Source organism: Lampetra fluviatilis, chromosome 2, assembly GCF_964198595.1.
Source record: "Lampetra fluviatilis chromosome 2, kcLamFluv1.1, whole genome shotgun sequence".
NCBI lineage: Eukaryota > Metazoa > Chordata > Hyperoartia > Petromyzontiformes > Petromyzontidae > Lampetra > Lampetra fluviatilis.
In genome coordinates this window covers 3,173,117-3,200,187 of record NC_136276.1, presented here as the reverse complement: position 1 = coordinate 3,200,187, position 27,071 = coordinate 3,173,117, and the positions used below count along the sequence as shown (strand labels likewise).

At 47.7% G+C, this 27,071-nt stretch overlaps 1 protein-coding gene across 1 annotated transcript; it reads right to left on the bottom strand.

Annotated features, from left to right (window-relative positions):
• Positions 1–388: 388 nt before the first annotated feature.
• Positions 389–25,504, bottom strand: LCT (lactase). Its single transcript, XM_078866714.1, has 17 exons — positions 24,705–25,504; positions 20,549–20,779; positions 19,513–19,696; positions 18,668–18,944; positions 17,672–17,898; positions 14,829–15,017; positions 13,187–13,938; positions 12,534–12,940; positions 11,703–11,971; positions 11,252–11,542; positions 10,177–10,375; positions 8,978–9,177; positions 8,005–8,114; positions 6,869–7,003; positions 5,874–6,097; positions 1,314–1,544; positions 389–627 (listed from the first exon to the last, which is right to left on the bottom strand). The coding sequence occupies exons 1-17, from the start codon at positions 25,478–25,480 to the stop codon at positions 389–391; spliced, it is 4,941 nt and encodes a 1,646-aa protein (XP_078722840.1). The 5' UTR covers positions 25,481–25,504.
• Positions 25,505–27,071: the final 1,567 nt, after the last annotated feature.

Genomic DNA, 27,071 nt, shown 5'->3' with positions numbered 1-27,071 from the left:
GTCGTTTACAAGTGTCCCGTATCCTTGAAGTGAGCCATTGGTGTAAACCAAGGTAAGGCCTACTGAGCTATGTAGCTCTTTTTCAGAAGCGACCTAGCCGAAAATGATAGCTCAACGAAGCGGCTTACCACGTGGAAATTTATAGCAGCCAAAAACTCTAAACGCGCATTGATTCTAAATGTGGAGAGAAAACCGGAGGACCCAGAGAAAGAACACGCACACTCCCAATATACAACAGGCGTCCGGCTCAGCATAGAACCCACGACCTCCTGTGTACCAGGGGAGGTAGTTAACATCTCGCCACCGTGACGCCACCGTGGTATGAAGCGACAGCAAATGCACCAGTGCCCTCTCTGCGAGTGACAACGGCCAGAGATCCGAGCGACGGCTACATGAGCGTGGAGCCTCCCCCCCCCTCCTGCTTCTTCGCCTTCGAGCCTCCGCCTCCCCTGCGGAGAGAGCAGAGGCGCCACAGGAGCACGCCGCACGCCAGCGCGCCCGCCAGCGCCACGGCGAAGAGCGAGTACAGCGCGATCGCCGCGTCGTCTGCGCTCATCTCCGCACCCATGAAGAGCACGTGGCCGGGCTGCGGGATGCTCTCGAGCGTCGGACGTTCTGTGGTCGTCACTGCGGGAAGCGGACACGTCTCCGTGGTGTCATCGTTGACACATTGGACTTGCAATCCATAGGTCACCAGTTCCATCTCCCAGTGCGGCAGTTGAAGTAATGGGGCAAGTTTCTTAAATCCCCCCCCCACCCCCAACTCTGTCTACCCATGTAGTACCAATGGGTACATCACCGTAGTTTTACTCAGCACGTCACGTGCGCTGGAATAAAGCGTGGGTAATAGCACCTCTTCCCGTGACATCTGGCCAGCCCACACTCAAGGGGGCTAAATACTTTTCAGAGAGGCTGTCCAGAGCTCACTCTAGCGGATGCCCTTCGCCAGCAGTGGCAACAACAAGCAATTGCAGCGCTGCACCTTTACCACAATATTAACCATCACAAATCGAAATGCAGTAAAAACATACACGACTGTAACCCGAGAAATTACCTGAACATTGCATGAACTACAATCATGGTCAGGGTCAGGCTCATGAGAGGTCAGGCACTCTGGTAGGTTGGATTAGTTGGAATTACAGACCTACAATGGCCAGACATGTTACACGACCGGTCAGAAGGACTCCTACTGCCAGAGCTGAGCTTAAGCGACTGAATGGATAGTTTTTTTTTTTCTCCAGCGGACACTTCAATTAAAGAAGGTTCCCTCTCGTGCCCTTGCTGGGTCACAAGACATTCCGTGTCGCCGCTACCTTGGGGCAGAGCGCAGGGAGGTAGCGGCTGGTCGGGGTCCGGGAATCCGTTGCAGCTGATGAGCGAACGGAGAAAGGAGGCCGAGGCCTTGGGCACGCGCGTGCGCTCGGGCACCGTGGTGTCCACGTGGTAGAGGCCGAAGCGCTCCTGGTAGCCTTCCGTCCACTCGAAGTTGTCCATCAACGACCAGGCCGTGTACCCTCGCACGTCCACGCGGTCCAACGTGACGGCTGCGCCAGCAGCGGCCGCAAGCGGTGGGTGCAGAAGTGGTTGTAAATCAATTGCAGTGCACAATTCAGTCCAATAACGATGGGGTCTACCATTTGCTTGGTGTGTGTGTGTGTGTTGGGCTTCTTTTGCGCCGTGTGTAGCCAACCGCGTATATAGGATTTGGTCCTTATATATAATTAATGTACAGCGTTTTGGGATGCTGTTGGCACGAATGACGCTATATAACATGAAAGTTTTTATTTTTTATTCACTGATTGGTGTACTTCCAATGAGAGGTAGTTTACGTATGAGTTCCACCATCTATCAACCGATATTGAAACACCAGATAACCAATACAATAATTTAGAAGTTCCCCAGTTGCTTTGAGGAATGCGGTGGTTCATTACCGGGGTTCAATTAACCCCATCGCTTGGGATCTCCACGATCTATAACAGCCACAGACAATTCCAGCTGTGGAGAGCACTCACGCAGAACAAGTTATAATTTAATTTATTTTATGATTACGCGTGTTTACCCAGGAAAGCCCCAAGACTCTATTTCAGGAGGGTCCTGATAAGTTTTCGCAAGTAGGCCACGCCACGTTGTGTGAACTTCTTTCACACCGTACGTAGCCAACCGTGGTAATCGGACGTGCAGGGGAAGGACAACGAACTAAAGGCAAAAATCGTCATCAGGCGGGACAACCACAACAAGAAAAAACTACGTCAGCAGTTTTTCTTGCTATTTTATGAAAACTACTTCAGCAGTTTTTTTCTTGCTATTTTATGAAAACTACGTCAGCAGTTTTTCTTGCTATTTTATGAAAACTACGTCAGCAGTTTTTCTTGCTATTTTATGAAAACTACGTCAGCAGTTTTTCTTGCTATTTTATGAAAACTACGTCAGCAGTTTTTCTTGCTATTTTATGAAAACTACGTCAGCAGTTTTTCTTGCTATTTTATGAAAACTACGTCAGCAGTTTTTCTTGCTATTTTATGAAAACTACGTCAGCAGTTTTTCTTGCTATTTTATGAAAACTACTTCAGCAGTTTTTCTTGCTATTTTATGAAAACTACTTCAGCAGTTTTTCTTGCTATTTTATGAAAACTACTTCAGCAGTTTTTTCTTGCTATTTTATGAAAACTACTTCAGCAGTTTTTTCTTGCTATTTTATGAAAACTACTCCAGCAGTTTTTTCTTGCTATTTTATGAAAACTACTTCAGCAGTTTTTCTTGCTATTTTATGAAAACTACTTCAGCAGTTTTTCTTGCTATTTTATGAAAACTACTTCAGCAGTTTTTTTCTTGCTATTTTATGAAAACTACTTCAGCAGTTTTTCTTGCTATTTTATGAAAACTACTTCAGCAGTTTTTTCTTGCTATTTTATAAAAACTACGTCAGCAGTTTTTCTTGCTATTTTATGAAAACTACGTCAGCAGTTTTTCTTGCTATTTTATGAAAACTACGTCAGCAGTTTTTCTTGCTATTTTATGAAAACTACGTCAGCAGTTTTTCTTGCTATTTTATGAAAACTACGTCAGCAGTTTTTCTTGCTATTTTATGAAAACTACGTCAGCAGTTTTTCTTGCTATTTTATGAAAACTACGTCAGCAGTTTTTCTTGCTATTTTATGAAAACTACTTCAGCAGTTTTTCTTGCTATTTTATGAAAACTACTTCAGCAGTTTTTCTTGCTATTTTATGAAAACTACTTCAGCAGTTTTTTCTTGCTATTTTATGAAAACTACTTCAGCAGTTTTTTCTTGCTATTTTATGAAAACTACTTCAGCAGTTTTTTCTTGCTATTTTATGAAAACTACTTCAGCAGTTTTTCTTGCTATTTTATGAAAACTACTTCAGCAGTTTTTCTTGCTATTTTATGAAAACTACTTCAGCAGTTTTTTTCTTGCTATTTTATGAAAACTACTTCAGCAGTTTTTCTTGCTATTTTATGAAAACTACTTCAGCAGTTTTTTCTTGCTATTTTATAAAAACTACTTCAGCAGTTTTTCTTGCTATTTTATGAAAACTACGTCAGCAGTTTTTCTTGCTATTTTATGAAAACTACGTCAGCAGTTTTTCTTGCTATTTTATGAAAACTACGTCAGCAGTTTTTCTTGCTATTTTATGAAAACTACGTCAGCAGTTTTTCTTGCTATTTTATGAAAACTACTTCAGCAGTTTTTCTTGCTATTTTATGAAAACTACTTCAGCAGTTTTTCTTGCTATTTTATGAAAACTACTTCAGCAGTTTTTTCTTGCTATTTTATGAAAACTACTTCAGCAGTTTTGTCTTGCTATTTTATGAAAACTACTTCAGCAGTTTTTTCTTGCTATTTTATGAAAACTACTTCAGCAGTTTTTCTTGCTATTTTATGAAAACTACTTCAGCAGTTTTTTTCTTGCTATTTTATGAAAACTACTTCAGCAGTTTTTCTTGCTATTTTATGAAAACTACTTCAGCAGTTTTTTCTTGCTATTTTATAAAAACTACGTCAGCAGTTTTTCTTGCTATTTTATAAAAACTACGTCAGCAGTTTTTTCTTGCTATTTTATAAAAACTACGTCAGCAGTTTTTTCTTGCTATTTTATGAAAACTACTTCAGCAGTTTTTCTTGCTATTTTATAAAAACTACGTCAGCAGTTTTTCTTGCTATTTTATAAAAACTACTTCAGCAGTTTTTCTTGCTATTTTATAAAAACTACTTCAGCAATTTTTCTTGCTATTTTATGAAAACTACTTCAGCAGTTTTTTTCTTGCTATTTTATGAAAACTACTTCAGCAGTTTTTCTTGCTATTTTATGAAAACTACGTCAGCAGTTTTTCTTGCTATTTTATAAAAACTACTTCAGCAGTTTTTCTTGCTATTTTATGAAAACTACGTCAGCAGTTTTTTCCTTGCTATTTTATGAAAACTACTTCAGCAGTTTTTCTTGCTATTTTATGAAAACTACTTCAGCAGTTTTTCTTGCTATTTTATGAAAACTACTTCAGCAGTTTTTTTCTTGCTATTTTATGAAAACTACTTCAGCAGTTTTTCTTGCTATTTTATGAAAACTACGTCAGCAGTTTTTTTCTTGCTATTTTATGAAAACTACTTCAGCAGTTTTTTTCTTGCTATTTTATGAAAACTACTTCAGCAGTTTTTTTCTTGCTATTTTATGAAAACTACTTCAGCAGTTTTTCTTGCTATTTTATGAAAACTACTTCAGCAGTTTTTTTCTGGCTATTTTATGAAAACTACTTGAGCAGTTTTTTTCTTGCTATTTTATGAAAACTACTTCAGCAGTTTTTCTTGCTATTTTATGAAAACTACGTCAGCAGTTTTTTTCTTGCTATTTTATGAAAACTACTTCAGCAGTTTTTTTCTTGCTATTTTATGAAAACTACTTCAGCAGTTTTCTTGCTATTTTATGAAAACTACGTCAGCAGTTTTTTTCTTGCTATTTTATGAAAACTACTTCAGCAGTTTTTTTCTTGCTATTTTATGAAAACTACTTCAGCAGTTTTTCTTGCTATTTTATGAAAACTACGTCAGCAGTTTTTTTCTTGCTATTTTATGAAAACTACTTCAGCAGTTTTTTTCTTGCTATTTTATGAAAACTACTTCAGCAGTTTTTTTCTTGCTATTTTATGAAAACTACTTCAGCAGTTTTTTTCTTGCTATTTTATGAAAACTACGTCAGCAGTTTTTTCTTGCTATTTTATGAAAACTACGTCAGCAGTTTTTTCTTGCCATTTTATGAAAACTACTTCAGCAGTTTTTCTTGCTATTTTATGAAAACTACTTCAGCAGTTTTTCTTGCTATTTTATGAAAACTACTTCAGCTGTTTTTCTTGCTATTTTATGAAAACTACGTCAGCAGTTTTTTCTTGCTATTTTATGAAAACTACTTCAGCAGTTTTTCTTGCTATTTTATGAAAACTACGTCAGCAGTTTTTCTTGCTGTGGTTGTCCCACCTGATGACGATTGCTTGTGTTGCGATCGAAACGTCGTGATCTATTATTTTTCTACCTACGTGACTTTACTGAAAGAACCAAAGAGTATAAAGACAAAAAATCATGTTGCTGTGTGTAATCCCAAAATGTGTAATTTGCATAAAAAAAAAATCAGCAATGGAATATTTGGCCAATACCAGTTACGTTGTAAGTATTCTTAGCTATGGGAGGGAACTGGAGATCGTGGAGGAATCCCATGCGGACCAGGGAGAGAACACACAAAGTCCACACAAAAGGCACGCAATTTGGGACGCATACCGTGGCCCTTCTTGCTGCGAGTTATGTCTTCCTATTGAGCCAACTCATCATCAACATCATCAGCAGTTGTGGCCATGGGCGATGCGCTACCTTTGAGCACCTCGTTGATGTAGGTGCGGTAGAATCGGATCCTCCACGTGTCGTTGAGATCCAGGCTCCCGCGCTCGGAGACCCCGTTCTCCGTGATGTACACGGGTGGGTGTCCGTACTCGCTCCCGATGAACGCGAGCAGCCGCCGCAGGCCCCACGGCACCACGCGTAACCAGCCCGAGCCGGACACTGGCCACGCGCGGTGCGACTCGACGCCCACCCCTCTGCATGCACAGACGAGCAAAGCGCAGGGCTTATGTCTTTGGTGCACTTCGAGGTACACGCGGAGTCCACTCTGTGGCATTACCTTGCTTAAAGGTGATGTCCTGCTGGTCACCTGTGGAAAAGAGCTTCATAGCTCGTCGGATTCCTCCAGTATAAATGGATATTCTCATTCTGATTAAAGTAGGTGGAAGTGTGCGAAACTCAGGAGCTGCCACAGTGGTGTAATGGTCAGCACGCCTGAATTACAATCCAGATATCCCTGGGGTGATGTGATCTCCCGGCATGGCAGTGGAGAGAATGGGGCAAGTTTATTCAATCACCCCCCGCCCCCACCACCGTCGCCTTATCCCTGACGAAGTAGTGCCCCTGCTGCACAGCCTGCTTGCCAGAGGTCGCAACCTACCCGGTTGCGACCGATACCCGTACCCTACCCGATACCCGGCTACCCATACCCGGCCGGGTACGGGTACCCATTTGCGACCCTGGTGCGGCCGGGTACGGGTACGGGTACGGGTAAGGAATCAAAACCCGTTTGCGACCTCTGCTGCTTGCTCAGGGCTGCAACAACAGTCGCAGCCACCCGTCACCGCTCAGCGGCGGCGACGTCACCGCAGCGCTTGTGCCGGGCTAGGTGCACTCCGAAAGCCACGCGAAGTGTGGGTGTTTTGGGTCAACTGCCCGAGGTGACCGACAGATGCGCCACCTGTGCTCCCCACTCTCCCAACTTGCTGCCTCACTCTGGAGGGGTGCACGCACGCCGGCACGCACACCTGTCCGCGTCGTACGACTCCTCGGAGTCCGCGTAGGCGCGCGGGAAAGCCAACACCGACGTGTAGTGGTTTAGGCCGAAGAAGTCGTGAGTTCCACGCAGCGAGGCCTTCTGTTCATCCGTGAACTGTGGCAGCCTTTGGGGCGTGGGGACAAAAGGACACGGGTTGGGTGGCCACCTCAACGGCACAAACAAAATAGCAGCATGTATTACGGGAAGAAGAATATCTGAGAAGGCCGAACACGGAGATGACTACAGGACCTGTACCTGTACATTACGCTTCTTTTAATGCCTCGGGAAGACTGAGAGATCCCAGGAGAGCTACTTCCTCGTAAAATCAGCACAAGGACAGTGGAGTTACTGGAGAGCTTTGGGGTCTACGTGGGCTCAAACCCAACGTCTTGTTTAATGTTCCGCTTGGTTTCTTGTAAATTATGTTTTGATAATTTATTTAAGTGGACACTGCATTGATTTGTGGCCCAGGCCTCCTCTGAACAATGGACGTTCGGTCCAAGCAGCCTCTCACCAATTGTGAATAAAAGATACGTACAAATATTGTACCGAGCTTTTCCTAAGCAGCGCATCGATGCAGATGGACAATTATTGAGGCCGTTATTTTTGACCAAGCTGACGACTGTTAATGTGTTGACAGGTGGTAGATGTTTTGTGTCGTGGTCCCATGAGTAAGATGCCACATGATGGCATATATTGATTGGTAAAGATGTTGTGTTGTGGTGGATGTTGTATAGGAATATGGTGCCATCGAAATCCCTCATGGTACTGGGATCCCGACTGTCCATCTTGCTCAAGATGGACAGGATGTTGAACTTCTTTCACACCGTACATAGCCAACCGTGCTAATCGGAGGTGCAAGTGACCTCCTTTGGCTGAATTTCCACTACCAGGGTCGTCCATTGGCAATCGTGCCTTCTAGCGACGTGCCCTCCCGCCCACACCCACTTCCTTTCCTTAACAGTCAATGCGATGCCTCTAAGTCGCGGTTGTTCTCTCCATTCGCGTAATTCGTGTAGTGTTGATGCATCGTGCAATCGTGGCACTTGGTGTTGACTGTCGATGTGTAGCGAGCGCCGTGTTGCAATGCGGAGAAGCCGGAGCGAGGATCCCTGGCAGGGCTACCTCGACTCAGGGTGGCCCTGTTGCATGCTCCGGTTTGCAACCGCCCACTTCATCACGTCCGGGTAGTCGCCCGTCTTGAAGATCGGGTGCGCGAACCATCCCAGGAAAAACTGTGACAGGGCAACAGCGGGCAGCCGGGTTGTCCCACGTGGTACAATCACTCGACCAGAGGATACTGTACAAGGGGCAATGAGTATACACCTGCGACAGGGAAACTCACAGTGCAACTCTTTTAACCGCCACTGTAATAGACAGGAAGTATTAAATGACTCTGTTGACGCTGGTGGAGTAACACGATTGTTTTAAAGCATCGAGATTGCCAGTCGAGGTTTTCTGTCCTGTTAAGCGAGTTACTCTGCCTTATTTCAGCTCTGAAGGAAGCCCGTTGTACAGATTAAGTCCGAGTCTAAAATGTCCGTGTTGATGTGCAGTTCTTGACAAAAGTAAAACAAACAACATTCGGTTTTCAAATGTATGAAATGTAATGAAAAGAGCGATATATTTTTTATCTGCACAATTTTCATAATTCTATTACACCGCACGCAAGTGATTCAAAAGGTAAAAATGTAGTCTGTTTAAAAAAAACCACGCCTTGTAACATCAAACGCCTGTTTCATGCGCCTCCAGAACATATAGAACATTTGGAATCAACATCACACGTTGAGAGTTTTTGGCTGCAATACATTTCCACACGATTAGCTACTTCGTCGGGCTATCATTTGTGGTCAAGTCGCTTCTAAAAAAGAGCTACATAGCTCAGTGGGCCTTACCTGGTAAAATACAAAATATCTTAGTTTAGTTTTAGTTCATCTACTTTGACATGTTCCAACCAGCGGCTCACAATGGAGGCTCTCTCCCCCATCTCTATCTCTCGCTCTTCCACTCTCCCTGCCTTGGTCCCCACCAGGACCCACCCACCCCGCGCCGAGCCCCCCGCAGCCTCGATCCTCCCGGGGGGGGGGCCACGACTCACCTGCAGGTACGTGTTGGCGGCCTTTACGTCCGCGTGCGAGTTGGGGTTGCGCGGCTCGGCCCAGTCCGAGTTGAGGGTGATGGAGATGAGGCCTCCTTGCTGGGCGCGGAACTCGCGGTCGTACACGTGCCAGGCGGCCGCGTGGGCCAGCAGCAGCGTGTGGCCGGCGCGGTACTGCCCGCGGCCCGAGTCCGCCACGCCTGGCGCATGTGCGAGTGGCCGCGCGCGAGAGAAGTTGGCATCGACAAGGCTCTGCTAGACGTTGCGTATCACGGTTGCGCACGTACGTGTGTAATGCATTGTGGGGGTTCGTTTTTTTTGTAAACTGCCACGTATCCTCTCCGGTCGTCAAGAAACTTCAGCAGCTGGAATAAGTGTATATATAGAAAGAGAGAGGCTGAGATGATATATGAAATCACGAAGACCCATTGCAGACCCACAGCGGTAAAATGTATGTATCAAGTACTCTTTACTTGATACAGTAATCGTGCTGTGACGTTTCCACCTGAAGACGGAAGCTTGTGTTGCCTCCGAAACGTCGTGATTTTTTATTGTACTTTTATTAATTTTATTTTTTACCTACGTGACTTTACCGAAAAAACCTAAGAGTATGAATCCTTGCAGTCACGAAAGCTTCAAATCTAGAAAGAATGTATGTATGTTGAACTTCTTTCACACTGTATGTAGCCAACCATGCTAATCAGCTTCCCAGCAATGGCTGTAATTCGCAGGCTGGATCAGGGTTTGCCTGAGACCCTGTTGGACTTTCATCTTCTCTTTACTAGATAGCAAAGGCCAAAGCAAGCCATTACCCATTACCTGAGTCCATGAAGCAACAGGGTTCACAAATGAATCGATTGTAACATTCCCAAAGGCTTGTCGGAGAGAGCTTGTAATGTGTAGGTGGAATGAGGTCCAAAGTGGCCATCACCTTGATCCACACAAAAGCCGCGACCAGGGGATGCCACCACAGTGCTTTCGGCAAGGCAAGGCGCATTTTGAGGCCACGTGAAGTTTCAAATGCTCGCTGGCAAGACGCCACTGGGCAGACCCACGTGTTTATGGGTTGACTGAGATGCATGGCAGATTCACGACCCAACCTTTTGTGGAATACAACTATGCTCACCTCCGATTAGCACGGTTGGCTGCGTACAGTGAGAAAGAAGTTCAACAGCGTAGATACAAACGCACGCACTCACCGGGAGGGTGGGACCCATACCCGTGACCAAGCAGGGCCACGATCCACGGCTCGTTGAAGGTGAGCCAGAATTGCACGCGCGAGCCGAACAGCTGGAAGCACTTCCGCGCGTAGTTGGCAAAGAGTTCGACCAAGCGCTCATCGCGCCAGCCGCCCATTGCCTGTAGCGCTGACGGCAGGTCCCAGTGGTACAGCGTCACCTGCAGGGGTGGCAGGGCCAAAAGGAGATGGCTCACACGAGCCTGGCGGGAAGTCTGAAGCCTCAAGCAACTTGCACTTTAATAAATACCTCAATTACTTTAGGTGGCCTCTCGAGAACTCTCTCTCGTGGAGGCCCTCCCATCAGCAGTGGTGTGAACAAGCAAGCGGCCTTCTCGAATTGTAAACGGTGTGGGTTTACTCTCCAACGCACCGGTGTGCTGAACTAGTAACCAATTGGCATGTTTTGTTTACGTGACAACACTTACTAATTAGCTGTGTCAGGTGGTGGTGAAAGCGGACGTGTTAAAGCAATTGAGGATGTGCACCTTTATTTTTTCTTACTCTAATTATAGTAGTAAAAGACGTGCGAACGACACTCCAAGTAAAGCCAAGTTGTCTCCACGCTTACCAGAGCAATGGCAATTGTTTATCTCTGTTGGTGTTTCTAAGCATTTGTTTAGTCGGGACTGGTCTATGAGTAGCACGAACCACTGTTGATGAGCCACGCAAATTTTCCCATTTTATTGACCCCAGAGGAATAATGGTTCAAGGCATCCGCTGTCTGGGATTAAGCTCATAGCCTTCCCATTGTGAAAGACGTTCTTCAACCACAGCACCATCCTGGGGAAGCCATTTTGGTCCTGCAGTCAGATAATCAAATTAAACCTCTTACATTAGTCGCGTGAAACTGAAATAAAAACCCAATGCGAGGCTTGTCACCCTGTTTAACAAGGGCCCTGACTCTAAACTGGCATCACGGTATTTTACATTCTTTCTCTTCGGCCTGTGCTGACACATTCGACAGACAGCGAGCTAACGAGTGCTTCGCAGCAGTTTGTTTGTGTTGCGCGTGGCAAAACTGGCAGCACGCTCACCTGCGGCTTTATGCCCGCCCTGAGCAGGCCATCGATGAGGTCACTGTAATACTGTACGGCGGCGGGGTTGACATAAGAGTCGGTGCCGTCGGGCAGCAGGCGTGGCCACGACAGCGAGAAGCGGTAGTGCGAGACGCCCAGGGCCCGCAGCGCCTCCACGTCCTGCGGCCACAGGCGGTAGCTGTCGCACGCCTCGTCGCCGGTGTCCCCGCCCGCCACCCGTCCGGGCGAGTGCGCAAACTCGTCCCAAATGCTCAGGCCCTTGCCGTCCGATTGCCAGGCCCCTTCGATCTGCCACGGGGACCGGGGGAGGGAAAAGCCCGGGCGAGCGGTCGGAGGAGAGGGACGCGGAGGCCATTGCCGCGAGCTGGCCACGCAAGTGCACGAGTCCGAGAAAAAAAAAGAAAAAGGGAAAAAAAACCCGAGCGAGATCGAGAGCAGACAGCCACACCTGGTACGAGGAAGTAGCAGAGCTCCACGCAAACCCCTGGGGGAAGTAGCCGTAGAACGGCCGGTCTCGCTCCGGCATGGGGAAGCCGTTTGCGTGCAAGATGGCCGCGTACACGTGTGCCGAGCGCTTCGGGGTGCGCGGCCGAGATGGGTGCGAGAAGTCCACGTGGTGCATGCCAAACCGCATGCTGTAGCCGCTGGCCCACTCGAAGTTGTCCATGAGCGACCACGCGGTGTAGCCCCGCAGGTCCACGCCGTCCACCGTCGAAGCTGTGGTGCGGGCGGGTGCAGAGAGGTGCGCGTTCGCGTGCGTGTAAGCGCAGACGTAGCGGGTGTTACTGACTTTAGAAAACGTGGACTTTTAAACCACGTGTCATCGGTGCTTAAAAAATAAATTGCGGGCATTTCAGATGCACTGAAATGTCCTCGGTGGTACAACCACACAATTCGAGGGAGCTAATGAAAAGTATAGACAGATTGTGAATTCAAGTGACTGTTCGCAATTGAGATCTGAGAGTAGTAATAAGTTGAAATTGGCCTCGCACATGTTTTTGGGTTGTACTGCGTATTGTCCAGCATGATGTCTGACATTACGCTCCACGTGCTTAGTGCTTTTTCAGATACAGAAATTTCAGAGCCTGAGCAAACCCAAAACAACGAGAGCTACAGCACAACCACGAAAACCTACAAGTACAGGAGATTAAATTTTACTGAAAAAATATTTATAATAGGAAAACAGAAGCAGGTAAGAGGTGCCAGTGTTCAGTGGCATGGGAAGTGAAGGGTGGGTGGAGCGGTTTGTGCTCTGCTTCTGGCACTGGCGCGGCCTCACCCTTGAGCGCCTCGTTGATGTACGTCTCGTAAAACTGGATGCGGTCAGGGTCGTCCTTGCCGGACAGGTACTCGGAGGCCACGCCGTTCTCGGTGATGTAGACGGGCAGGGGGCCGTACTCGGCGGCCACCCAACCCAGCAGGCGCCGCATGCCCCACGCCACCGGGCGCAGCCACTCGGCGGCCGAGCTGGGCCACGACGGGTCGATCTCCTCGTGCGAGTCGCGGTCGTGCTCGTAGCTCGGCGGGTCGAAGGGGCGCATGGCGTGGCTCACGAGGCGCGTGGTGTAGCCGTTGATGCAGAAGACGTCGGCCGAGCCCTGGATGAGCCGCCGCTCGTCGTCGGTGAAGGAGGGCAGCCGCGACTCACTGAGGCCCAGCAGGGCGCTCTTGTTGCCCACCTGCCACCTGCGTGGTGCGTGCGTTGGTTGGGAAATACAAGTAAATTAACAGCGCCTGTAGATAAATATCTTGTGAATTATAAAAGCAAATAAATATTTAAAAATTAAAAAAAATATTGAAAGACCAGAGCTTAATTTCAGGGCTTTGGTTGCTCAATGGCCCTCGAAAAATATTCCATGGCAAATTATGGCCCTCGTAAAAGATCACGAGACAGAGAAACACGTGGCGAGCGAGACGTGACGCAAATCTCACTTGAGAGCATCTGGGTAGTCTCCGTTCTTGAAGATGGGGTGCGCGAACCACCCCACGATGGACTGCAGGAATCTGTCGGCGGCCGCGACGTCTCGAAGGTCCGCGGGATTCTTGGGCTCTGCCCACTCGGTGCTCAGCGTGATGGACACCACCCCCCGCTGCTCGCGCCGGTAGCGCGACTCGTAGTTGCGGTAGGCGCGGGCGTGCGCCTTGATGATGGTGTGCGCCACGCGGTAGGGCGCGTAGCCGGGGTCCCAGATACCGGGCGCGAACGCGCCGACCCCGTAGCCCAGCCAGGAGACCACGTACGGCTCGTTGAAGGTGATCCAGAACTTTACGCGGTCCCCCCACTGCGCGAAGCAGAAGTCCGCGTAGTCGTGGAACAGCTCGACCAGGGACTCGTTCTGCCAGCCGCCGATGTCCTGCAGCGCTTGCGGCAGGTCCCAGTGGTAGAGGGTGACCACGGGCGAGATGCCGGCGTCCAGCAGGGCGTCGATGAGCTCGCCGTAGTAGCGAACGCCGGCCGGGTTGAGGCTGCCGAGCCGGCCCGTGGGGAACACGCGGGGCCACGACACGGAGAAGCGGTAGTGCGTCACGCGCAGCGCCCGCAGCATGTACACGTCGGCGGCGATCTTGTGGTAGCTGTCGCATGCCACGTCGCCCGTGTCGCCGTTGTCAATGTTGCCCGGCCGGTGCGCGAAGTCGTCCCAGATGCTGGGGCCCTTGCCGTCCGCGTCCCAGGCGCCCTCCACCTGTGCGCGTGTCCATGCGCAAAATCAAGTGTGGTGTTTGTTTGTTTTTCGACCGTGAATGTACTTTGGATAGACCCTCCTGAAAAAAAGAGGCCTACAACTCAGTGTGGCTCTCCCTGATAAATTAGTTAAAACAAAAATATATTATCATTATAAATACCAGTGGAGAAGAGCACCTATGGTTTGATCTCGTTAGAGCAGACACGTTTTTAGTTTTGCCTTGACTCTGGTAGCAATTGTCCCACCCAACATCATTATCTGACTACATAGGTTTACGCAGTTGTGCTGTCTGGCTTTCTGATGTGTATTCAATTTGCAAATTTAACACGTAGGCTTTCGCGACCAATATTATTCATAATAAAGTTTTTTTGGTTAGATCATGTAAATATAAAATGTGTCGTTAACCCACCATCACCCGACACAACCAATTTGTAAGGTTTGTCACGTGAACAAAACGTATCAATTTGCCATTACTTCATCATATTGATCTGATGAAAAATAAACCCACAACATTTATAATCGAGTACAACGTGATTACAACCAGCTTCATCGGGCGATTTTCCATAATTCTAGATTCGAAGCTTTCGTGACTGCACGGATTCATACGCTTTGGTTTTTTCGGTAAGGTCACGTAGGTACAAAATAAAATAAATGAAAAAATGTAGTTGTTTTCATTTATTTTATTTTTTACCTACGTGATTTGCCATAACTCTGAATTCATAATTTTATATTTACGCGATCTAACCCATGATGAACTTGTGAAGTTATCCAGTGCGTTGTTCGGCGTTGATGTCAGATTATGTTGGTCTCTAGTTTTTCTGGAGCTTCCTCGTGCCGAACAACAGCACGGCGGTACAACCGAAGCACACCCCCCCCCCCCTCTATCGCACCTGGTAGGATGACGTGGCTGCACTCCAGGTAAATTCGGACGGGAACACTCCGTACACGAACTCGTCTCTCTCAGCCACGGTCTGGCCAGAGAAGCGGCTCCATATGTCCTCGCTGGCCTTGGAGGGGACGCGCGAGGCGGGCATGGGAGGGCGGCTCCTGTCCAGGCCACTTGGAGCTGAGAGTGAACCCTGTTCAGCCGCACCGGCAGCACCGGCGGTGACACTGGTGACTGGCGGGGAATCCGACGAGACATTTCCCCCAGACACTCACAGCCCTAGCCCTTCGTGATAGAGACGTCCCCTAGATAATTAGTCCCTCTTATGCATGGAGACGTCCCCATACGGAGTGTCCTACCAATTCACTGAGACATGCTCAGATGATGATAGTCTCCCCTATTTGTAAGGAGTAATTCAAAATTGAAGTCTCTGCTACTCACAAAGAAAGATCGCGTAGATAATTATGATCCTCTTGATTCATGGAGACATCTTCAGGTATAAGCCCGCAACACCCCTGCCACCCATAATTAATGTATTCATTCTTAATTAATTAAATTGGAGACATCTCAGATACACTCAAATTCCTCCTTGTTCAGGTGAGAGTCGTCCCCCCAGACAATTTAGGTTCCTCCACTTTCATGACGAGACAACCCTGGAGACAGTTACCTGTGCACTAGGACACTCACAATCCCACCTGTACACAAGGAGAGGAGACGTGCACTTCCACGCACCCACCCTGTGAAAAATGTGCCATGTTAACCAACAGGCCGCAGTGCTGATGTGACTCGGAAAGTCAAAACCGATTCATAAGTTCCTGCGTCAATAAATGTTCGTGGGAAACACCAGTCCCGAAGGCCCATAGGCTCGTAAAACACAACATAATTTTATGTTTTACATGGTAAAACAGAGCCTTAGGTATTCAATATTTTAAACGTCTTTCTTTTAAACATTATTTCAAGGTCAAAATGTAGATAGATACTATTTGATTATATTAGATATCATGTTCATGTATATTTAGAGTGAACATAGCAATGAAATATACTTTTACAAGATAATGGTGTGTCTAGTTCTACTGGAATTGGCGTAAACCCTTTGTAAACACACCTACAACAAGGCCCCTTTTATTTCCTTGGTGAGCTCACTTTGTGCACAACTTGGTCCTGATAATGCAGACGATTGTCTTAAATGGGTAGCATTGACTTCAAAGAACAACCCTAAAAATAATGTTCGTGACCAAACAAAGAAAGTATATCTGTACGTATTAAGTGATTGGTTTTGGTCAATCCATTACTGGGTTGAAGGCCTCTCCCAAAGCCACCAAGCAATGGCCTTGGTCCCGCCACTCGGATGAGCACTGACGGCTACGTACGGTGTCAAAATAAGTTCAACATACAAACATACAATGTAATCATCCACCCGGCACCAGCACACAATTACAATTAGCAAAGCACACAACGGAGTGTTGCCCATGACTTCGTGGCTTGCATGCGAGTCGCATAACCACAATATTGCATGCACAATCCTCTCAGCCTTGTATAAACCACCATCTCGGAAGAGCTGAACATGCAGCCACATTTCTATTATTTAGGCCACGAGTTTAAAAAGAGTTGAAAAATGTGGCCGTTCCAACGGGCAGCAGTGAAACAGACGCAACTGTAGTCCACTTTCACCCTCATTAGAACTCATCAATACAGTACAGTCATCAATGTCCATTACTGCCCTATGGCTCTATGGAGTCCATACATGGGGAGGGCTTTACCGTTACACAATGTACTGCATGCATGTGGAACTTCTTTCGCACCTACGTCGCCAACCGAACTAATCGGAAGTACACTAAGGGGACATTCATTAGCAATTGCTAAAGCAACAATAATTCAAACCAAGTAATTTAATAAATGACCAGAAAACAATCAACACAATATCACACAAAAAAACACCGAAATAAATTTGATTAAAAGTTTAGCTGGTAAAATGTATTTAATCATTCGTAAAGTTCAAGCAGTTTGTTGATTTCAAGATAATTCATTTCTTTACAGCAACAATGACAATAACAACATTTAATTGGCTTACATTTCATTGATTTAAAGTTCATTACAATCATCGTAGAACCATCATTTTCTCGATTCATTGTCAACAAAAACATTTGATTCGTTTATGGGTTTTTTATTAAGTGTATTGATCATTGTAGCCTTACATCCCACAGGGGATGCAGAGGAGAAAGTATTAAGAATTAATTGATTTCAAGCAGAAGTAACACGCACTATATTTAAAAAGCGACTTGATTATTTTTCCAACAGCATATTGTTTTACACAACAATGGCCTTACATCTTGACTTAAAGCTTTCGTGACTGCAGGAATTCATATTCTTTGGGTCTTTCAGTAAAATCACGTCTTCAGAAAAGACGACCGCTTGTGTTGCGATCGAAACGTCGTAGTTTTTTGTTATTATATTTGAACCTATCTACGTGACTTTACCGAAAGACCCAAAGAATGTAATGGCCTTACAATTACAACACACCATTTCTCCGCGACAATTACATCCGACTGACAAAAATATACAACGGATTGCTCCTCAACTCCAACGTGCGAACAAGAGGCCCCATTGGCAGACATAAACTCGCATATAGCTTGACTCCGCGTGGCGAGGAGTGGTCAGTAGTTTGACTAAAATGTAGAACAAAAATCTAAATCAACTCTTGAACTGAATCACAACTCATCAAATCACTCTGTCGGTAAATCATTCCACCCCGAACAGGAACAATAAAATATAATTTCACAGCGGTGGACGTCCCGGTGGCTGGGTCTCTGTGGCCAGGGGAGGTCCCAGCGTGTCGCCCCCACTCACCGTGCCCGTGCGCCCCCTGGTCCTCTCGCCCTCTGCAGGAAAGCCGTTGTCGCGGATGACGGCTGCGTAGAAGAGCGCCGACTCCTTGGGTGTTCTGGGCCGATCCGGGTCCTCAAAGTCCACATGGTGAAGCCCGAAGCGATGGCTGTAGCCCTCCCGCCACTCGAAGTTGTCCATGAGCGACCAGGCGGTGTAGCCACCCAGAGCCACGCCATCCAACTTCACGGCTGCACGTGCCAGGGGTCGCACGTGGAATAAGAATGTCACGTCAATGCATGCAAGATTTGTCAATTTGATCTAACCACAATGGTAGTGGAGACGCAAATGATGCCTTCGGCTGTCAAATCTCGCCATTCTTACCTGCCCTTCGCAGTCTTTGTCAAGTGTTGCACTGGATTGTCAGTCTGTATAAGATTAGATCTCATGTATCCAGTATCGTTGAGTCAAAATCAAAAGTCTTTTCCTACTCGAAAGAGCATTGGTCAGTGATTATTTCCGTAGGAGACCCTGAACTAACAGGTGAGATTACACTATTCCACCGAAACATCAAATCATGATTCATACTTGGCAAGGAATCTTGCGTTCACATGTCATATTAATCCAATGTGCTGGCTATGGTAGCACACACCTTTAACTTCGTGCTTTGAAACCAAACGTCGTTGTATGGCAGAGATTTGTGAAACTGCAACAGCTAAGCCTAGAGATGGCCAGTAGATGGCAGTATGGCAAATGCGTGCATGATTCAGTGATTGCGGATCATTGTTTTCTGACTTTTCAATCATGTCAGGGGTTTCTCTGGTGTTATCGTTTCTGCTCACTTGAGCTGAACAAAAGTCTGAACATTCAGTCAGGCTTTGCACGAAAAATGGCAATTAAATAACAGACCTGAGCGGAAATACCTGAGTTATCACAGTTCCACCAGTGCATTGGGTAATGGAGGTCTGCACACAATGGCGCAGTTGCATTGCGTCCTGATAAGGGCTCATTAGTGTGCACCTTTGAGCGCCTCGTTGATGTACGTGCGGTAGTAGTCGACGCGGTCCGTGTCGTTGACCATGTCGGCCGCGTAGTCGGTGGCCCAGCCGTTCTCGGTGACGATTATGGGCAGGGTGGGCCCCACGCGAGCCGAGATGTAGGCGAGGAGACGGCGAAGCCCCCAGGGCACGGCGTAAAGCCAAGGGGCGGCGGACTGCGGCCACGCCGGGTCGGTCAGAAGCTCGTAGTCGCCGTCGTTTTCGTAGTTTTCCTCGCAAGGCTTGACCACGTGCTTCACCTGGAATGTGGGATTAGGTCAACTCCTTTTAATACGAAGCCAATTACCGGGTTTGCCGATCACCCGAAGATTATCACGTGGCTTGCATGCATGTGAAATTGGCAATAGGCGACTTCGTTACAATGGGTTGAAATCCTAGTTGAACAAGTTTTATTTGTTTTTATCTGCTTAAATACTTAATGCTTCATTCGGACGCGCTCTTTTGTTGTCACATTCAATGATCGGCGAATCATTTGTTCAATAACGGTTGTTTAAAATTCTAAACGAACATGGAAACAAAAGTAGCGCCTGCCGGCTCAAATGATCAAGGAGTGATGTTGCTCGTCTCCGTTGGTCGCGACTGTTTTACTTCCCACAAAGCATTACTGATTGTATCAGCCCCGAAGGAAATATTAACTGAGTTGACCCCTGACTGCGATTTGAACTCACAGTCTTCCCAGTGTGAGTGGAGACTGGTAACACGACTGGACTCTGGCCAGGTAAAAAACAAATTGGTGAAGAGGAGGAGGAGGGGGGGGGAACGGCAGCGAGTCTCATTCGCAGGGGGCCCGTGGGCTGACGTGCTCACCAATCTGGTGGTGTAGTGATTGAGGCCGAAGAAGTCAGATGTCCCCTTGATGTACGCCTTCTCCTCGGCTGTGAAGGCCGGCAGGCGACTGGGGCCCTCGCGGCCGCACTCGATATCCTTCTGCTCCACCGCCTTCTTCATCACCTCGGGGTAGTCACCGCTGCCAAAGATGGGCTCCGCAAACCTGCAATGGGCACACGTGAACCCGCGCCCTCGCGTGCGGCCACAACTGGACTCGCCCTCCTGAGCTCACTTTCGCCACAATACCAAGGGCCAGTGGCCTTCAAGCTGCCTTGATGAGACTGGCCAAATTGTACTGGTGTCACAGCAGGACCCATTGAAAAAACTCGCACTGTGCAAGCTTTGTAACATGTACGACCTTGAACATGGTACACTTTTGCCACAATACCAAGGGCCAGTGGCCTCAAGCTACCTTGATGAGACTGGCCAAATTGTGCTGGTGTCACAGCAGGACCCATTGAAAAAACTCGCACTCTGCAAGCTTTGCAACATGTACGACCTTGAACATGGTACAACTCCCATACATGCGTCTCCAATTCTCATCCAGAAACATGAACTGTTGAGGAAATGCTGTTAGCGAGCAGAATTGTTTAAGGCGGGACACGAGAGGCTAGTAAGGCTGACATTAACCATATAACATCAGATCAAATGCTTTGTAGGCCAAGTTGGCCTAGCGACAGCCAGGGATATTTTTAGGCAAACTTAACCAGAGGACAGCCATGGTCATTCACACTGGTGATGTGCATGACCAGGCATGCGTGATTGGGCAGTGACTGCCACAAACGCACATTCTGATCCAGAAACAAGCACCACCACTACCAATATCACATTGCCACCACTCGCACAACCACCAGCAACACCAGCAATATCGCCACCACCATCACCAGTACCAAGAGCACCACTACCTCCCCCAGTATCACCACTATCAACACAACCACCCGGCACCATGACCCAACCAGCACCACCACTAAGCGTCACCAGGACCACACCTCGACAAACTCTCGACTCCCCTCACCAGCCGAGCAGAAATTCGAGGTAGCGTTCAGCAGCCTCCACATCGGCGGGCAGCTCGGGGTCACGGGGCTCGGCCCAGTCCGAGTTGAGGGTGATGCCCACTTGACCGCCCTGTGCCGCTCGGTAGTTCTTGTCGTAGTCGTGCCACGCGCGCGCGTGCGCCTTGATCATGGTGTGCGCCACGGCGTAGGGCGCCCGGCCCGGCTGCGTAGAAAGCCCGGGAGCATGGTACCTTGCGTGAACGACAACAATGAGAGGCTGATTATTATTAAATAACAACAGCAACGACGTGATCACTCATACACCCCCCCGCCACTTCTCTGGGAGTCAAACTCAGGTGGCCAGGTTTCGTAGCGCGGTGTGATAACCAATGTCACCCACACGTGTTCACACAGAGACGTAGGTTCCCCGCGTAGCATTTAACAGTGTTGGTGCCAAGTGATGTCAGCGAGCACCTAATAGATACCAACAGGGCATGCGAGCGGGTGAGCGGGCATCACCAGGATTATCTCATGCGCTTCGGTTTGCGTTGAGAGCAATGCATCCCGCACCTCCGATTAGCACGTTTGGCTGCGTACGTTGCAAAAGAAGTTGAACACGCACACACACAATGTGTCTATCGGTCGCACTTAAGGGCTTTCTTCATACATGGGGTGGTTTGTAAGCGGGAGGGAAGCAGATAAACGGAGAAAACCCCGCGCTAAAATGAAGGGTGACGTACAGCATTGCCTTCCCATGGCCACCTTCTCTACCCCACGCCAACAACAGATGGACCGGGCCACTTGTGGTCGATTTAGCAACAACAAAAGCGAATGAAATTGGCACCTGTGATTGCTCGTGGGCGCTTGGTACTGATTATTGTTTGAAGAGGCGGTCAAATAACCAAATGAGATGATGCGTCAATACAGGCAGTAATTACTGAAGCTTCCAGGGGTTCTAATATACTCGTGGTGATTGCGTCCAGCTGACATGTACAGTACTTAATCACAAACATCAATGACGATAACAATTCATGTCGAACTTACGTGGCAGGTCAAGCCACGCTGAGTCTCATGACTCCCTCGGAGGGGTTACTGACTCTGGATGTTTAGCCAATTCCCTTTCAATGCCGTATGTTTATTCAGCAGGGCCCGTTACAGTTACAACGTATATGTCGGTGACTCTGCTGCTGCTACGTTGGCAGGGATGCAAACTAAAATGTTCTTTTTTTAAAACAAACTCAACACGTCCGTCAGTAACACTTGCAGGCAAAGTTTCAAGCAATTCCCCTTTTTCATAGCACACATTATAGTTACAGGTTGGAGTAGCGGGGCAGTGGATTTGCTCGCTGGCTGAGTTCAATCCCCGATCACGGCTAACATTATTGGCGGGTGATATCTGAAGCAGCCCTACCCTATCCCTCGCTAACCCACAACAACCAGCGTGGCGAGGTATGGTCAAGTAACCACCCGGCCGACACGGTTGTGAGGCCTTCGTCTAGCAGAGGATTGCCAAATAGCTGTGAAAGTAAATTTTGACTTAAAACTTTCGTGACCGCAGGAATTCATCATCTTCGGTTCTTTCGGTAAAGTCACGTAGATTTAAAAAAAAGCATTTATTTTCTTGACCTTTATTTTTATTATAAATTTTCTTCGATCTACGTGACTTTACCGCAAGAATCAAAGAGCTGTGAAAGTTACTTTATTATAGTTTGCAGTGCTTTAAAATGCAGTGCCCCTGCCGCGTTCTTACGCGGCGCTGCTGTCACGGTCGTGATGCACACACCGCTTTCTCCCTGGACATTCCCTCCCTCTAGTGGCTCTCTAGTTGTTACTGTACGCATTCAAAACAACTCAAATCAACCGAGCACGTTGATTTTTGTTGGCAGCCGAACTTTTGCGCTGGTGGTGTTGATCGAAGGAGAAGAAATTAAAAAAAAGACTCGATCAGGCATGTCTCTGTGTAACGCAAACTAAACACGGCTCAGCCCGACAAACACTGTAACATCCTTACTCTTTGGTTCTTTGGGTAAATCACGTAGGTATGAAATAAAATAAATCACGACGTTTCGAGCGCAACACAACACAAGCGTCCGTCATCAGGTGGGAAAGCATGGTCTGCTGCTGAGGCAGACTGTTTTAAAGGGTTTGAAATGGGTGGAGCCCAAGGGTCATAAAGAAGTGGCCGGGGCTAGTGATGTTAATGTGAGAAATTAGCATGTAACTGTAATATAGGAGAGCGGCCTCCTCGACGAGGGCACGGAAGTGGCTATGTTAATGTGAGAGATTAGCATGTTAATGTAAAATCGAAGAGTGGTGCAATCCAAAGGCATGAGAGTGCAATCCAAAGGGCATGTGAGCATGAGAGTGCAATCCAAAGGGCATGTGAGCATGAGAGTGCAATCCAAAGGGCATGTGAGCATGAGAGGTCTAAGAGAGAGGCATAGAGAGAGACACAGAGTCGAAAATAACAGCTGACATAGGCAGATAGGATGGAAACATCACAGTCAGTTAAGACTTTACTTGGTTAATAACGTCATTACAATAATTGCTCAGTTTGTACCCATCCTCTCGGTTGAAGTTGTGTCTGTGTTTATATATCTGGATGGCTTCATGAACAAATCTCTGAAGGTAGCCAGTAGCCATCTTGGAAAAATCAATTTCGTGTGAGGCCACAGCGTTAAAACAATGATCAGCAACGGCAGAGGTATTGGTCCTACCGCTTGTGTTGTGCCCGAAACGTCGTGATTTATTTTATTTTATACCTACGTGACTTTACCGAAAGAACCAAAGAGTATGGATTCCTGCAGTCACGAAAGCTTCAAATCAAGATTGTAGCATCCATGACCCATTCAGCATTTTATACACGCAATGTGCTTGCCCAAACCGCGTTATCTACTCGCCGTACTGCCGCGGTTGACATTTTGACCAGTTCTGTTCAGTTGAATTCAGCTCGTTCAATCTGCGTTCGTGTTCATTACACAAACATCATGCTTCGATGGGGGCGGGGGGGGTGTAGCGATTCAACTCGGGGGGCGATTCGATGCTATTGTCGAACCAGCCGGGGGGAGGGGGGGGAGTCATTCTCGATTCGATTATAAATAACACTGGTCAACAACAAAAAAACATTTTTTTTCTGGCCTAGACTTTTGCAGCTGTTTTAGACTAATTTTAGGGTGCTGATTCAAAATCTGATCTCAAATTTGCTCTATCACATCTCATTTTTATGCTATCGGCATACCCCTTTTTAATTTATTTTACCCGAAATTAACTCTGTCACTTATGATTGCAAGTTGTTGCGAGTCAGTGACTGCTTTAGTGTTCAAATATGGTGCTGTATTTTTAGGATAGTGTGTTTATAATATCATTTTATGTAGATATCCACATTTACTTAATATTTTTCTTCTGCAGTTTTTATTGAAAATGCAATATTTGATATCTCAAAAACCTGATGTGATAGACAAAAACTGATGCCAGATTTGGAATCAGCACTCCAAAATTACATTAAAACCGTTGGAATACCTTATGCCAGAAAAAGTGTGTTGACCAGTGTAATCTATTTAGTGGTGATGGTTGTTGTACGTACGTATGCTGAACTTCCATTACTTCGGCCACAAGTGGCTACAAGAGTCGAACGAGCCCGTGACACACACAGATAACGCATGAAGTCTATAACACAGGCGCAGAATTGGCCTCTGAAGCCTAATCGAGATTCATGGACGCACATCAAGCAGCATTAACCCAACCACTTCATCGGGATGCGAGACCACCACAGTATCGGTATACTGTATTCGTTTTTTTGTTGTACCATGTAAGGCTTACTGAGCTATGTAGATATGTTTTTTGCGAAGCGACCTGGCCACAAATGATATCTCAACGAAGTGGCTTATCATCGCCACGCGGACATATATATCATCAGCCGCCAAATTCTCTATAAAACACGTGATGTTAATTCTAAATGTGGACGGGGGGGGGGTTAAAAACCCCCCAGAGGACCCGGGCAAAAAAAATCACGCGACCCACGGGGGAAACTCCAAACATCAATGAAGGTGACCCCCGATTCGCCTTAGCGATGACCCCCTTATCCAAACAAACGCAACGCGTGAAAACAACGTGAACCCATCCATCAAACGACACACGACCGGACGAGCCTGCCACGAGACCACAGCAATCGCTGACCCATTGCCGTGACCGAGCCACGCCACCACCCAGGGCTCGTTGAACGTGATCCAGCGCTTGACGCGGCTGCCGAACTCCCTGAAGCAGAAGGACGCGTAGCCCGCGAACTCCTCCACCATGAGGCTCTCGTTCCTCCACCCGCCGAGCTCCTCCAGCGCCTGGGGCAGGTCCCAGTGGAAGAGGGTGACCACGGGCTCCACGCCGGAATCCAGCAGCGCGTCGATGAGCTCGTTGTAGTAGCGCACCCCAGCGCTGCTCGCCTCGTCCCACCTGTCGCTGCCCCCGCGGGGGAAGAGGCGCGACCATGAGATGGAGAAGCGGTAGGCGCTCAGGCCGAGCCCCCTCGCCAGGTACGCGTCGTAGGGCGCCTTGTGGTAGCTGTCGCACGCCACGTCGCCGCTCTCGTTGTTGTGGACGAAGCCGTCGTGGCTGAAGCGGTCCCAGATGCTCTCGCCTTTGCCGTCCGCGTCCCAGGCGCCCTCCACCTGGTAGGAGGCGGTGGCCGCGCTCCACGCGAAGCCCGCGGGGAAGGTGCCCGTGATGGGCGCGTCCCTCTGCGCCGGCAGCTCGGCGTGGAAGCGGCGCCACAGGGGCTCGTAGAGTCCCGCCCGAGGGGACCCCTCTCGAGGGTCTTTGGACTCGGGCGGTCCGTCCCCGTTGGGGTCGGGAGCGACCCCCGAAAGCGACTTCGACGACGACGATGATGATGAGGCCGTGGAGAGAGCGCTCATTACGCACGCGAGCAGCAGAACGCGGGCGCTGGCTCGGGTGGCCATAGCCAAGTGGAAAACGGCGACCGGGCCGGCCCTGCTTCGTCGAGACAGCCCAAGGGAATCGCGAGACTTGAAGGAGGCACCTGGGCTCGGGAGGCAAAGCCGGGGCGCTCGCGGGCGCAGGGAGTGGGGCGGTTGCAGCACCGCGCGTGCGTGCGCGCGTTCGAGCAGACACCGCGCGTGGGGTGGCGTGGCGCTTGCAGGACGAACGCCCAACTGGGGGTATTTTAGTGTCATGCAACCCTTGGCTTTTTCGAGCTCCCAAGACGATAGCGACAATGTTGTCTGAATGCGTTAAAACCAAATCCCAAGGTCAGCTCTTGTGATAATTTTCTGCAATAAAACTACGCCTATGGTTGGTTTATTACTGCGGATTATGCAACCGAATCGCCTAGACGAGTCAAAGCAACGAATGCACCGTCATGCTTGTATCGTGCCGGCAAAATTATATTTAGCCCCGAGTACAATGTGTGCATATGAATATTCAGCGCTTTGCTCAAATATATTTTGTTAACGAACACACACGTAGGTGCATTGCGTGTGAGAAAGTCGCTCAGTCTTCAGGGTTATGCAAAACCACGAGTTTAGAAGAACTGCGTTTGTGGTGATTTTGCTTTAGACCACAATCAAATCATTGATTTAAAAAAAACATGGACAATCTACAGGCAGCAATGTGATTGTTATAATTGTACTGCTGGGCCCTAGGTGGTGTGTATGCAATGATGATTGGATACCGATGGCAAATGGATTCTGCTATAGATTATCATAAATAATAATAATGACGATGTTACTGTTGACATTATAATGAAAATAAACGTAATGCTCGTGAAAGTAGTGATCCCAGGTAAGCCTACTCGTCTTTAAAAGTACCCGGGAGGATTTGCCATGTGGAAGGAAACTCTGATGCACAGTATCCAAGAAGAAGCAGAAGGAAACATGCTTAGAGGGGATGACATTCAAATGTCCACACAGATGGGTTCAGTAACCCACTGTTGTAGTCTTCCTCTGGACATCTCGTAGCTCAGCCCGCGTGCCTTTGACTGTTGACAGATCGCAGGCATCATGAGCACAGACACCCACGCATTCACAGACACCCACGCATTCACATTTACACATGCATGCACATTTACACATGCATTCACAGACACCCACGCATTCACATTTACACATGCATGCACATTTACACATGCATTCACATTTACACATGCATGCACATTTACACATGCATTCACATTTACACATGCATGCACATTTACACATGCATTCACAGACACCCACGCATTCACATTTACACATGCATGCACATTTACACATGCATTCACAGACACCCACGCATTCACATTTACACATGCATGCACATTTACACATGCATTCACAGACACCCACGCATTCACATTTACACATGCATGCACATCTACACATGCATGCACATTTACACATGCATACACATTTACACATGCATTCACATTTACACACGCATGCACATCTACACATGCATGCACATTTACACATGCATTCACATTTACACATGCATTCACATTTACACATGCATTCACATTTACACACGCATGCACATCTACACATGCATGCACAT

What these genes read in the sequence shown, in the direction of transcription:
- LCT (XM_078866714.1), bottom strand. Translation starts at nt 25,480, where the DNA reads ATGGCCACCCGAGCCAGCGCCCGCGTTCTGCTGCTCGCGTGCGTAATG. An exon ending in CATCAACGAGGCGCTCAAAG is followed by an intron (nt 17,899 to 18,667) that starts GTGCACACTAAT and finishes TGGCACGTGCAG; the next exon opens with CCGTGAAGTTGGATGGCGTG. An exon ending in CAGGGCCACCCTGAGTCGAG is followed by an intron (nt 7,004 to 8,004) that starts GTAGCCCTGCCA and finishes CACGCCCCAAAG; the next exon opens with GCTGCCACAGTTCACGGATG.